The sequence below is a fragment of the Pagrus pagrus genome (genome assembly GCF_965226575.1).
Source record: "Pagrus pagrus genome assembly, chromosome: 15".
In the NCBI taxonomy this organism is placed as follows: Eukaryota; Metazoa; Chordata; class Actinopteri; order Spariformes; family Sparidae; genus Pagrus; species Pagrus pagrus.
This window is the reverse complement of record NC_140199.1, coordinates 13,163,263-13,177,607: the sequence shown is the minus strand read 5'-3', so window position 1 is coordinate 13,177,607 and position 14,345 is coordinate 13,163,263. Positions and strand designations below refer to the sequence as shown.

Sequence of the window (14,345 nt, the reverse complement as noted above, 5' to 3'; positions counted from 1 at the left end):
CAGACATCTCACTTCAGCGATGTCGCTGATGCTCAGTAGACTGTTACAAATGAGCCTTTCTGTCCTGAGCTGTGCATGAACCATACCAGTTTGTGATGTTTTCAGTCGGGATGCTTTCTATTGCTAGAAGATGTAGAGATGCTACATTTATTAATTGGCTTCACGATAAGGAACGCTCCTCTCTGCAGCATTTTTACTTCACAATGTAGCACACCTTCAGCTAACCAATACTGAATTCTTAACAATGTTTTTTTTTCTTTGTGTGTCCACTCATTGTCAACTCTTGCTACTGACCTCCCAGTTATTTCTGCGGACAAAGCTCCCATTCAGTTTCTGGAACTGCTTCCCAAACTGGTTTTGGACCACTCTCTCCCAGAGACTGAATCCTCAACCAAAGCTTAAAGTTTCAGTTAAACAACTCTCCAAAGTTTCCGACCCCCTGCTTGGCATACAGTCGATGTGTCCAAAAATAAGCCACATAAAATAGCTGAGTCCTTCAGTCCTTGAGCGTCATTACTGCTGCTAAGCCAAACGTTGGCACTGCCTTCTCCACTCCCAGGCTTTCATAAAGCAGGGTGGCATCAGGTTGGGATTGGGAGCCAGCTTTGACTGTAGTGACTCAGGCCTCTATGGCCGAGCATGAGTCACTCCTCCAGTTCCTGGATCGATATTCAAAAAGCAGGCAGACATGAATCAAATAACAATGAGTCAGTGTCAGAGAAAATCACCTCGCAGCCATTTAGAAATTAAGCACTCCAACTCTCTCTGTCTCGGTCTCATTCACTCTCCAACACTTATTTTTAAAGTAACTTTGGTCCCTGGTTACTCTGTTGTGAGATGTTTCAGTGAAGACCTTCAAAAGTCAAAGTTTCACTCTGTCCAACTCTTTCTCAAACCCGTCTCTCTCTCAGCATCCTCCACGCCTCCACACAACTCTCTCTCACCCGTCTTTAATCTAGTCCCCGCACACTCAGACACACACACACACACTCAGACACGCACACACACACACACTCAGATACACACACACACACGCACGCTCTTACTGTAGAGGAGTCATCTGCAAGATTGATTGGAGCTCATTCTGTGTCCTATAATAGACGAGTATTAAAAAGTTTCCTCCCTCTCATGCTATTTGTGAAATTGAATGGAAGGTAAAATGCATGCCAGAATTAGAAATGAGTTTCCGGTTTTGCAGCGACTGGGTGTATGTGCGTGCCTGTGTGTGTGTGTGTGTGTGTGTGTGCATGTGTGTGTCTGTGCGCATACAGAAAATAAATTTGTTTGCATGAAATGAAAGATCCACCTACACTCACTTTAACACCTTATTATTTGCAGGAAAGAAAAGAGTTTATCACCTTTATAGGCTGATAAGAATCTGGGGATTATGAAACTGGTCATATACTGTACAATGTGTTAGGTTGCATCAAACACATACAAAAAAGGCGGTATTTAAAGGCACCATAAGTGAGAACAATGCTTTTATTCAGCCAAAATGAAACAGAATGGAGATTTAAACACATTTTGTATTAAGTTTGAGTTGCTAACAACATGATAATGTATATTATATTCTCAAAATATATGTACAAAACGGGTTACAACAGCTTTTAGTCTTACCAGATGAGGTCAAAAAGGACTTTTTGGCTTTTATAGATAGATAGATAAAAATTATTGAAGGAGCAACACAGCAGAGTTTGGTTGAGAAAAACTATAAAGCTTCTATAAAGAGTTCTGACAGTTCTCTGGTAGACAGAGGTGACAGAGACAGAGACTTACTGCTTCGGGCAGAAAATATTTTCCCGTATCCGTTCCTGTGACAGCGAAGCTGAACCAGTCTTTTAGAGATAGTGCTGCCGAAGTCTGATCCATGGAGGCCGCACCATGGATAGGACTTGGCTCTGACCTGTCGGGGCTTGGACACAGGACCTGTCGGGTGTCCTGTGGTGTCTGGCACCAAGGCGTTGCCCAGATAGCAAAATTGTACCAGACACATTCATCCGGCCCACATACCGGGTGGAACGATGGCACCTTGGTGGTCCACTCCTGTTTGTGGACCGCCCCAAGTGCCATCATTCTACGTGGTATGTGGGCCGGATGAACGTGTCAGGTGTGGGCCAGATCTGGGCCACTACAATTTTGCTGTCTGGATGGCAGCGAATCCTTTGCTTCCTGTGGGTTGCGACGTGGGGCCTCCATTGATCAGACTTGTCAGCATGTCCCACGGATGCTCGATCGGATTGTTTTAACGGTGTGTCAGGACCACTGTCATTGGGTAGTGTCGTTGTAATGAGGAGGTGTTGATCTGCCACAGGGTTTGGGTGGGTGAGGTGTGTCAAGTGGCATCCACATGAATGCCAGCACCCAGCAGAACATTGTATTTTAACAAGATGGTTATCCACTTCACCTGTAGTCTATTTAATGTTGTGGGTGATCAGTGTCTGTTTTTTTTTTCTTGAAATGATACGATTTGTCTCAACAAACATAACATGACGAACCTTACCCTGTGCTTACCTCTCCATTAGTGTATGTATGTGCTGTGCTGTGGCCTGGCTGCTCACCATATGGCAGCAGGGACATGGAGAATCTCTCGCTCTCTGGTTGTCTCTATCCGTGCCAAGCTCTGTTGTTCCTCCTCCGTCCCTTCCCCTCCCTCACTTCCGTCGGAGAACTCACCATGCTGAGCTGTTCGACTGTACTCTCACCTCCCCCACTCCCTTCATCCCTCCTTTTTCTTATATCACACTCTCTCGTATTCCTTTCCAGTTTTTGAGCATTTTCAACTTAGGGAGAAGAACTGTTAATCTTGTCTGCTATTAGTGATCGCTCTAATTCGTCCCCAGCAATATCGTCTTTTTCAAAGCATTTGGATTGAACGTTATAAAATATACTAATGAACAACAGACTCAGTTTCAGGAAACCCCAACAGAGAAGACCAGTGATGACATGCCAAAACTGACAGTATGAGTATATGTGATGCTTCTTACTCTACTGTAGCTCACCAAAGCAACTCTCTCCTGTAGTTTTCTCCTTCCTCCTCTACTGTTCTCACCTCCCCCTCCCTTCTCTTTCTCTGGATACACTTCGCTGACTGCTTTCCCAACCACTCACTCCTTATCGTCACTCTTTCTCTCCGTTTCCCACTCGTTCTCTCTTCCCAACTCTCTCGTGCCTCCCATCTTCCTCTGCAATGGTGCTCGTCTTTCTATCAGGGAAAGAGCCCCAAAATCAAAATTAATATAATCACTGCTCTGCTTCTGTCTGTCCAGCTGTAGCTTCAAAACACTGTTAAACATGGAGCAATCAAGAAAAAGGCCTCCACAATAGAGAACGCCAAAGAAGCATTTTCATATCAGATATTTGCTCGGAGGGTAGGGTGTGGTTGTTTTGGAAGCAGCTAAAAGAAAGATGCAATACAGGGCAATGAGGTTATGTATGTATCTATTTCTAGCTACATAAGATTGATGAAATGTTTTTAAATGAGAAGACTGATGAAATTCTGTATTTTCAACAAATCCTGTGAGAAACGAAAACCAACAATGTCTCGATACTTTGTAAAATCCCATGCCTTGTCTCTGGCACACAGCCCCAAGCTCACTGGTTCCTAATGAAGATTTAAATATTTAAAAATACAGTAGGTCACAAATATTTAGTTTCATCAAAAACGAAAAAGAACTGAGTACTTTTTCAGCATCAGTGAATCAGTGAATTGGTTAAGGACTATTTTCAGATGTGAATTAATACACATTTGGTGTTCTGGTGGACCTCGAGGGCCCCAAAGAGAGCTGCAATGATTAGCCGATGAATCGATAAATCACTTGAAAGAATAGTTGCCAACTATTTTGAAGATTGATTTATTGTTTAAGTCTTTTTCAAGCAAAAATGTTGAACATTTGCTGGTTCCAACTTCTTAAACGTGAGCATTTGCTGCTTTTCTTTGTCCTTTTAAGATAGTAACTGAAGAGTCTTTGGGTTTTTGACTGTTGCTTGGACAAACAAAGCATTTTGGAGATTTTTGCTTTGGGCTCCGGGAAATTGTGATGAGCATTTTTACATTTTTTTTTTGTTGCATTTAATAGACTAAAAGACTAATCAATTAATCGTGAGAATTATCAGGAGGTTAATCAATAATTATAATATTCGTTAGCTGCAGCCCCCACATCCAAAAGCCCCACTTTCACTACAAGTCAAAGATACTGGTGCTTCGATTAATCATTAGTTTCTGTCATAGTAAACTTAACTAAAATACCTGTATCTTTTTAGTGGATGTTGCACTGGTGCATATACGTAAAATTAATTTGTGGTTTAGCAAAATATTAAAAAACTAACTGACTCATGACAAACAAGGTGCATTGAGTAATGTGAGCCATCTGACCTGATGGGCTAATTAAGGGACCAAAGCTCATTTTTACCCTGCGACCCAATGGTAGATTAATCTGGTCCTGGCTAGTATTTATGGCAGCAGGATGTATGATTAACAATGATTATTCGTTGGTCCATGTCAGCTGGTGCAACACTGTTTTTAACAGTTTAATTGTTTAATGAAGCTTTATGGCACAGAAGAATAAGATATGTCAGGATTCGACTTCACGGACATTACTTAGATTGTTGGTTTTGATCTTTTCATTAGATTTATTATCAATTAGAAAAAGGCAGGATAACACCAGCCTTATCTTTCGAGGAGCGGCGTGTGTGTGTGTGCAGTACACCTTACTGAATGTGTTTGTATGTCAGATTGATTAAAGGTCTAAATTTAGCTCCCACAATACAATGTACACACACACACACACACACACACGCACACACACACACACGCACACACTCACACACACACACACACACACACACACACACACACACACACGCGCGCGCTCTCTCTCTCTCTCTCTCTCTCTCTCTCTCTCACACACACACACACAGCATGTTCGGGTGACCAGGTAGAAAGGTCAGTCACCTACATAACCACCTTTTCCAAACCTCCATCAAACTATAATCATAGGTGAAATAAAAAAGATGAATTTATGTCCTGGAGACGAGAGGACTTCTATTTCATTCTGCCGCTTTACAGTCACATGGGTTTAAATTCCTGTTACTCAACATGTAGACCATACTTCTGCACAGCGCATTCGAAATGTAAAAACATAAACATTTTAAAAGTTAGAGAAGGAAAAAAGAAGATGGTTTGGTGTGTGTGTGTGTGTGTGTGTGTATGTGATTCTCTGTTTGTCCTTGCCAGGTAAAGGTCCATGTGCTGTCCAGCTTTGAGTTACGGTGCATTGTAGCATCGGTCACAGTGCTATAAAGTTAGTCCAGAAGCTCCACCCCGCTTCTCCTCCCCCTCCACTCCTCTACACTCCACCCTTTTTTTTTTTTTTTTTTTACCTTTTTACATCTGCTTCTGTTTCCATTGCTCTTCCTGCCCTCAAATCCTCTTAGTATTGCCTGTGACGCCAAAGCCTGACATATCTTATTGCTCTGTGCTGTAGAGCTCCACTGTTGTCCAAAGACCATTAAAACACCATCAGTGAGCCTCACTATTGCACTGCCTGATATGTTCTGTCATTACCATGAACACACACAGTGTAGTTTATTTTGACTCAATCCTGCTACTTAAAATACTCATTAGAACGCTGCACTTGGTAATGGATAAGCTGGCATGGTTCGTGCACGGCCCAGGACAGGAAGGCTCTGCAGCCAGTATTTAAAATACTTCACTGGTACCATATCTATTTATTAAGATGTCTGCAAAGAGCCTTGAGGATACTAAAAGCCTTGAGGATACTAAAAGACACACCCACCCACCCACCCCAGTCTGTTCGTTCTGCAGCCATGTGTCAAGAGATACAGAAGTATCCGCTGTCGTACCACCAGACTACAGAGCAGCTTCTTTCCTCAGCCTGCGACTCCTGAACTCATCCTCAACACACCATCATAAAATGTAGTTTTTTGTGTGTAGCATAAGAGACTACAAGTTGCATTTTATTGTACAACCCTGTGTTGTGGTCCCCACTAGCATCAATTAAATATAAACTCACAACTTGTAAAAAAGTTCTTGAAAAAGTCTCTTTATGCTACATCGCTTCTTCATTTAAAGCCATAATAATGACTACAACCAAATATAAATATGGGTCCTAAGCTGCTTCCGTAGTTGACATTTATTGTGTTTTTTCTGATGAGGAGGGGCTGGATTTATTAACTTTCTTTCAGAAACAACATTTACACAATGACAATGCGAGAGCTTCTCTTGTTTACCTCCACACAGCAACAAACCTCTAATTTGACAAATAATTCAGTCTTGTGAGTCTGAGCGAACATTTGCTATTCTCTGAAAAGTTAACAAAAGACGGGATCATTGTATTATTTATTAAATAATGACCACTTTATTCAATATAACCTAGAATGACTTTGATTTACTTTGGAAGTAATGAAATGATCTCAAGCCATCTTTTTCCACTTTCATTAAGAAAAATAGGATTTTTACCTACCGGGCTAAAATGAGAAATCCTCTTTTTGCAGTGTGTATCTAGTTTATGTAATCCAATTTAATTTACACTCTCATGGACAATGCTTAGGTTTCTCTCTGTGTGTGGAGTCGGAGTGCAGAGCTTGTTAGTGCTGCACAGCTTAATTATGAGACACTTTATGTTAATGCGGCTCCCTGCTGCGAATCATGGGCCATTTGTTTAAAATATGTATATATGCACCCGCATAGACACACATGGACACAAAGGGTTTATTTTTATGTTGTTCAAGAGTAAAGGCATCGACTGTTTTGATGAGAAAGTGGAGGGAGTGTGTTTGTAGTTTGTGTGTTTGCATAGAAAAGTGGAGCTCTTATTCTCACTTTGCTTTAACCTTGTGTCTTACTACATTTGAATATGGATTTTATGGATATGGATGCATTTTCTTAATGAGGTTGCTTTCTGTTTTCCCGTCTCACTGTACTTTTCTCTCTGATCTCCCTCTGCCTCTCTTTCCCCTCCCTTCGCTCTATCCTCCTCCCTGTCTTCTCCTCATAATGATCTGCCACCCCCCTCCGAACATTTCCCAACACTCTTATTTGATGTAATAAAGATTTTTTTTCCCCACCTGCAAGAGAGATTTTGATGGCTTGTTGCGGTCGACTGCCTTGTGGAGACGTACTTGATATATTTCCTCCTCCTGTTCTCAGTGTTGGCTTTTACAGTATGTCCTACTTTGCCACATTAATTGCAAAAACACAAACACACGCAGGGCAACACAACACATTTGTGTTAGATTGTCCGTCGCCTTCCTGTTTTGTGTCGACTGAGGGGAACATAGACACCAAGTATTACGTGTATCCACTGTAGCTTGTTGGCTGAGGTACTCAGTTTAGCATGTCGTGTTGTAACACCTGGCATGTGTTGAGGGAATTCATTTTTTGAGTGAAAGTCGGCTACATGCTACCAGTTTAGCATGTGAGTCGAAGTTTATATTGGAAACTTTGCTGAGTGATAGTGGTGCGGCATGCTAACCGTCCACCATATGCTATCTAGAATGGATAATTCATGTTGAGGAATATGCTACCTGTTTGGCATGTGTCAAAAAACAATGCCAGGGTATATACACTCTGATGATTGAATGAAGGCTATGCTAATGGTTTAGCATGTGAGTTTATATTGTAAACTTGAAGTGATAGCAGGCGCCTGTTTACGATAGGCCTACAGTATTTTGATGGTAAACTCTGTGTTGAGGAATAGGAGGCTACATGCTACCTGTTTAGCATGTGTTATAAAACTTTAAACTTCAGTGACAGTGTATACTGTATACTTTGTTGAGTGATGGTAGGCGCCATGCTAACTATTAAATGTACACGAGTATGCAGAGTTAAAACTGTATGTTGACAGATGGATAGTTAGTTTGAATAGTTAGTTTGGCTTTCACTTTGTTAGCTGTTTCTTGTTTGAAGTGACCAGGTAGTGTATGTTTCACATTAAAAGCTTTCCAGAGGCTCAAAGGCCTCAATCCCTCTCTTTCCGGGGAGGCTTTTAATGTCAGATATCTGCAGGAATTATGATTGACGGAAGCTTAAAAAAGAGACTTTTGCTGGCTAGTCTTTATGTGTTTGTGCAGATCAGCCATTACTTCAACACTGGCTTTTATTTGAGATTTTCTGGGGTCATTCAGTTCAGGCTTGCTTCGGTTTGGCGATTGCAGGGACTCTGAGATGTATACTGTCTCACTTGTGTCCTTGAGGCATCCCCTGACACAGTGTTGATTAATAGTAGGGCCCATACAGAGGCCATTACAGTTCCATAGCAATAATAATAGGTGTTTATTTAATGTAATATGTTTCAGTGACATCTCAATTTGTCTCTTCATGCGTTTTTTTCTCTCGCTTCCACTGAACATTTACGTCTTATCTTAGTAAACATCTGTACTTCTGTACTTTCACTTAGGATTAAGAAATAGACTGAGCATATAGAAATAAAAAAGTACAATATAAAAAAACACAGGAAGAGGCAATGGACATTGAAAAATGGAAGGTAGAAGTAAAGAGTTTGGGAAAAACGAACTAAAAACTCAATGAACCCAATTAAAGAATGACACTAAGGACGGAGGGAAAATAGAGTGAGGATGAGGGAACGCACCGAGCCCCTCCATGCATTTAATATTGAGTGTAGTTACATCCAGCCAATATGGATTTATTAAGTCTAATACCAATAGAAGCTATTTTGGATTAAAGCCACCTATCATCAACAATAGTGCCTCTGAAGTAACAAATAACACACCAATAATTATACTAAAAAACAAAGCTTAACCCCTCATATTCATGTGAAATCTGACTAAAGTCATCAAGGCTTTCCACGAACAGCCGATGCCGTATTGATCAGTTCTATAATTAACATGTAACTAATGACACTGCCCATGCTGTATGTTGGTCTAACTCTATTAGGCTGAACAGATCCAGGGGTTGGGACAGACACAGTGAGAGATGTGGAGCAGGAAGTAAATCCTGCGGTGCTGCAGCAGCAGGTGACCTCACTGTGACCTTTGGCTATTGCTCCCAGGAAGTGTATGTATGTGTGTGTGTGTGTGTGTGTGTGTGTGTGTGTGTGTGTGTGTGCGCGCACTGACATCATCAGCGGTGGGTTTGCATGAGTGTGCGTTAATTTGTGTGCAAATGTGTGTATGTTGTTTTTTGTGGAGAGATTACAAGAGAAGAGATGGGGTGAGATGAGGTGTTATGTGTGTGTGTGTGTGTGTGTGTGTGGGCAGGTGTTAACATTTCCTAGGGCAGGTTGTGTTTCACCCGCTGGGTCCTCGGAGTCTTTGCAGGATTTTCGTCAGGGTGTATTTAGTTTCTTCCTGTTGCACATGAAGGAGCAATGTTCATTTCTCCATCAAGTGACTGTTGGACTTCATTTTCTCTGGCCCCCACTGCTGGGATTTGTAGTTTTTAACTGGCTAAGCTGATGGGGGAGGAGACTGCATCATCGCTGACCCCCAGTCTGTGAGTACTGTACTGCAGCCACAGCAAATGATATGAGGGGCTTTAGGTTAAATGCTCAGAGCGGTGGATTTGAGGAGGTCAGAGGTCATTTTAAACTTTTAGTTCAATTTGCTATTTACGATTTTATACTATGTGCTGATACTGATACTGATACTCATATGGATCATTTCTTTAATTTGGTCATCAATGTTATATTTATATGAGGTGTTTTAGATTTGGGAAAAAGGTCATGCATGTTGAAGGAGCAGTTTAACTCCCTCTCCTCTCTTCTCACCTCCTTTCCTCCTCCTCCTCTGTCATTGTTGACTTTCTCCTCTTCTCTTCTTATTTTCTTTTTCCCCTTCACTCATCGCCCCCTCCTCTACTCACTCCCTTTCTCCAATCTTCTTTTTTATCCAGCCTTCCCTCCACTCTTCCTTCTTTTTTCCCCTCACTCTTTATTAGCATCAATATCAGTGTCAGATCAATGCCAAAGCCAGGTTTAATATTAAATACACTTTTTGCATTTTTACAAAGAAACAAAATAGATCGATAATAGCAAGATAACACATACTTGAAACTACTATCCGTCAGAAGATACATGTATTCACTAAACAACAGAATGTCTGAGGTGGGGCGAGAGCTTTTTATTGCTTTCTAAGTTTACCCTCACTTGTGTGCTGGAGGATTTCTGGACAGCCTGGCTCCTCTCGGTAGCCATGTTTGTCTCTGCGTACCTGCGTCAGTAACCAGGCGGAGTTTGTTCTTTGTCAATGTTTTCCTCAGCTTTTTGTTTTATCAGCTGTCCCTTTCATGCACGGTGTCCACTACAGTAGACAGATATTTTGAAGCATTTTTAACCAGTTAAGCCAGGGTACCATGTTCAAGTGGTGGACCCCCAAAGCCCCGTCTACGACCACATGTGATTATTATCTTCGTATCTGTTTGTCATTTTGAGATATGGCGTCACACATTTGAAATGGCGAAGGGATTAGATGCACCAAGTAGGTCAGGAATAACTGTTGAATCATCTGACTTTCAGAAAAGCATGCATGCAGACAGACAAAAATATATTTTTTAACTACATTAGGTATCGGAAATACTTTTAGTCAGACAGAACAGACATTTTTTCCTGTGACTGAAAATACATCTGTCCACTCCAGTGGACTTTTGCACCTATTTAGATTTTGCTTTATTTTGTGTGTTTTATTTAAAATTACTATATAATTTCCACTTAAATAGTTTCATAAAACAGCATTATGAAATAATCTTCAGATTTTGATCTAAATATAGGACCAATAGGCAGAATTTACAAGGTAATTTATTGGTCATGATACAACACAGGGTTGCATAATGAAAGAAAGTTCACAAACAAACACAGAACAGACATACAGCAAATTATATACATAAACACGTCGAGTGCAACAGCGATACCCTTTTGTGCATATCGTCCACTCGTGCGGATGTGGATGTGTTGTCAGTCACAGAAAAAATATGTTCAAAAGAATAATATTAAATCAGGATAAAAGTATATCTTGCATCTTATTTAGTTGAATTTTTTTTTTACGTTTTTAATTTGACTAAAAGTAAAAATAAACACTAAAAAAAACAAAAAACAAACATATTTCTTTCATGCATTTAATACTTCATGAATGAAAGTGTCCAGGTGTGTTTGACTCTAAATGACAATAAGAAGAGTATGTGTTGTATTTTGGTCATTTAAGGTCAACAGGTCAGTAGTTTCTTTCTTTCTCTCTTTCTTTAAATGTATATAATTCCTTTACTCCTACCTTTTATCTCAAATTTCCTCAATTTCTCTTCTCTTCTTCTCACCTTCCCTGTCCCTTCCCTCCCTTTCCCTTTTTCCTCTTTTGGTCATTTCCATTCATCTCCTCTATTCTTTTCTTTCCTCCTCACCACAGCTATTTTCTCCTCTCCTCTCCTCTCCTCTCCTCTCCTCTCCTCACTCCTCTTCACTCTTTTCTTAACAGTGCCAGTTTGTAAAGCACATACAGTGTACATGTAGAGAGTATGTTCTGCACGGGATGTGATTGTAACCGGCCTGCCTGCTGAGATAAAAGTCCAGATAACGAGCCTGACTACATAAAATAAAAGTGTGTATACAGTGTCTCCTCTCCTCCTGTGATTCTCAGCCCATCAGCTCCTCTCCTCTATGGTCCGTTTCCCCTCTATCTGCTCTCTCCTCAATCTCCACAGTGTGAAATCCAATTAATCAACATACTGTAACGCCTTAGATAAAACCAATACTCTTCCCCTCTCTTTCTTATATCGATTTGAGGAGTTTCTTGAGTCGGCAAAGCAGCCTGAAACAATAGCAAACACAAAAAAAAAGTTGATTGCACCAAAACACACAAACAGCGATATCGACTGGACTTAATGCAACGACTGTCTCCTTCGCTCTCCGGTTTCTGTTCTCCCGCCCTTTATTTATTTATTATTCATCCAATAAACAAATTCCTTTCTTGTTTTTATTGTCTCTTATCCCCCTTTAACTTGGGTGATTTGCAATAAATCACAGTTTATGGAATTACTATGGACTGGTGAAACTAATTGGATCAAAAGAGCAGTATGTTGTCATGCTTTTTTTTATTTCTATCCCATTTCTTCTTTACAAGAACAGGGCCTACAGTATGCAGGAGCAGAAATATGCTTACTTCTTTATTTATCTCTATTTTTAGCCACACTAGCTATCGGAATAGAAAGTCTTGTCGGTTGCTTGATCAGTTGGTCCAGTCTGAAATGCACAAAAAGGATGCACACGATCAACATTCAAAGATGTTAAAGCATTCATGTCCATTTCCTGTTTTCTTTCTTCCAGAGGTATCCAGCAGCAGTTGTCCAGCTACAGGGAGACGGTGATCCGGCAGGCCACGGTGGCAGCGGGCTCGGTCCACCGGGACGACGCGCCAACCTGCGGCATCTGCCACAAGACCAAGTTCGCAGATGGCTGCGGGAACCTGTGTTCGTACTGCCAGACCAAGTTCTGTGCCCGCTGTGGGGGGCGAGTCTCCCTTCGATCCAACACGGTAAGAGAGAGAAAAGGGGTGTAACGCCGACTTTTTCTTCTGCCGTTTATTATATCATCTCCTGATAAGTGATGGCTGCATTAATGATGCTACAAAATCCTACATTTTCAAACCACATTTGGTGGGCTGAACAGCAGTGTGTCAGAAGATACTCCCATTTGCTAGAATAAATTTTGGTACGTTTCATCAAACCACCACAAATGTTGAAAAGCAGTCTTGAACTGCGATCGCTGGCTCGGCAGCACTCTCTCCTGTAGAGTCATGTCATAAACATGCATGTGAATGTGATATGACACATTTTAAAGAAAGTCACTATGGTACAGTACATGGGCTGGGGTTGAGATGGGATGACTGTGAAAGTCATAGAATGTGATTCACAATTTTTTCTTACTCATTAACCCATTTAGTGAGCCCTAGTGCCCTGCGGATGTTGGCATTGTCATCATAGAAGAGACCTTTCCCATCAAAATAGTTTTATTTAAATTTTTCTTGTAGCTGTAGGATCAAGTTGATCACTCAGATATATTTTGTATTGATTTGCAGTGACTCAATATAATATATAGAGGCTTGAAACCGACAGTAAAGGGCTATTAGATGCATCAAAAACATAATTAAATACATGATTTAATATTTCCTATTGGATAATTCAAATGGAGTGTGAGAAGGAATATAAAGTTGTCACCTTTTATATATCCTCCTATTTAGTTGGCAAAAAATGAGAGTTTAGATTTAATAAAATAGTTTTTTTTTAAATGTTTTTTTTGTCAACTGACAAGAGATTTATGGAGATCTACTAAGCTTTTCTTTTTACACTCCATTTTCAGGGTCCAGTGTGTACAATCACCTGACACTTAGTACCATTGTGTTTTCTTCACCTTAGAATGAGCCTTTTATACCTACAGAGAGATACCGGCTGCATCCAAATGTCCGGACTTCATCGCTCTTGCTGACTAACAGACTTTACGGGCATGTTTGCAGGAAGTCTGGAGCGCTGAGGGTTGTCCAAACCCACAATTCCTCCAGTCCACAAGCCGAATTTCAGCAGACTTCCAAAGAAGTTTTTGTGGTGCAGACTCACTGGTTTAACTACCCACAATTCAACACAACATGGATGTGACATAAAATAATAACTTATTGGGAATGTGTTAAACAATTACTCTATTAAACGGTAGAATCATGTCAGCAGGAAATAATATTCTCCCACATCACAATACAGAAATATGTAGATGCATGTAGAGGCCATCAAAATGCATCTTATTATTGTCCTCTTGGTGTGACTATGAGTGGCTTACATTAGCCTTGCAAGTCTCGCACCCACACAGATGACAGTGACGTGATGACAGTGAACACATCTAGAGGCCCAGAACGGACACACCAAACACCGACTCTAGGGACGGCCTTTTGTGTTTTTCGAGGGGCAGGAGCGGTCTTCAGTTCACACCGCTAAATGCCACTAAATCCTGGACGTTTAATTATTTAAAGGTACACTATGTAGTGTTAGGTAAGAAATTTAAATCAGAAAACAAAAATCTTCTACTGAATAAACAATCGTCCTCAAAGGACAACACAATTTCATACTCTTTTACTTTGTTTATATTTGCATTACCCTTCTAAGTAGCCACCTTTCTAGCCTCAGACATCGTTCTGGGGACCTTATTTCCCTCTGAGGACAGCTTGTTTATTCAGTTATGGAAAGATATTCATCAAATAAATATTTCTGAGTTTGTATTATTACCTTATTAATATTGTAAATATGACCTTTATGAGTCTGAATTTATTTCCCAGAACTACAAAGTGCACCTTTAACTAACATTATTATTTCTTGAAATATTCAGTCATACGTTTGA

General features: G+C 40.6%; 1 protein-coding gene across 5 annotated transcripts in view; it reads left to right on the top strand.

Annotated features, from left to right (window-relative positions):
* rims1a (regulating synaptic membrane exocytosis 1a) overlaps positions 1-14,345 on the top strand; it is a 90,566-nt gene that overhangs the window by 14,943 nt on the left and 61,278 nt on the right. For all 5 annotated transcript variants that reach the window (XM_084376353.1, XM_084376351.1, XM_084376350.1 and 2 more), the window contains exon 3: positions 12,291-12,498. In XM_084376353.1, coding sequence (XP_084232479.1) covers positions 12,291-12,498 — 208 coding nt within the window. The remainder of the gene's footprint in view (positions 1-12,290; positions 12,499-14,345) is intronic.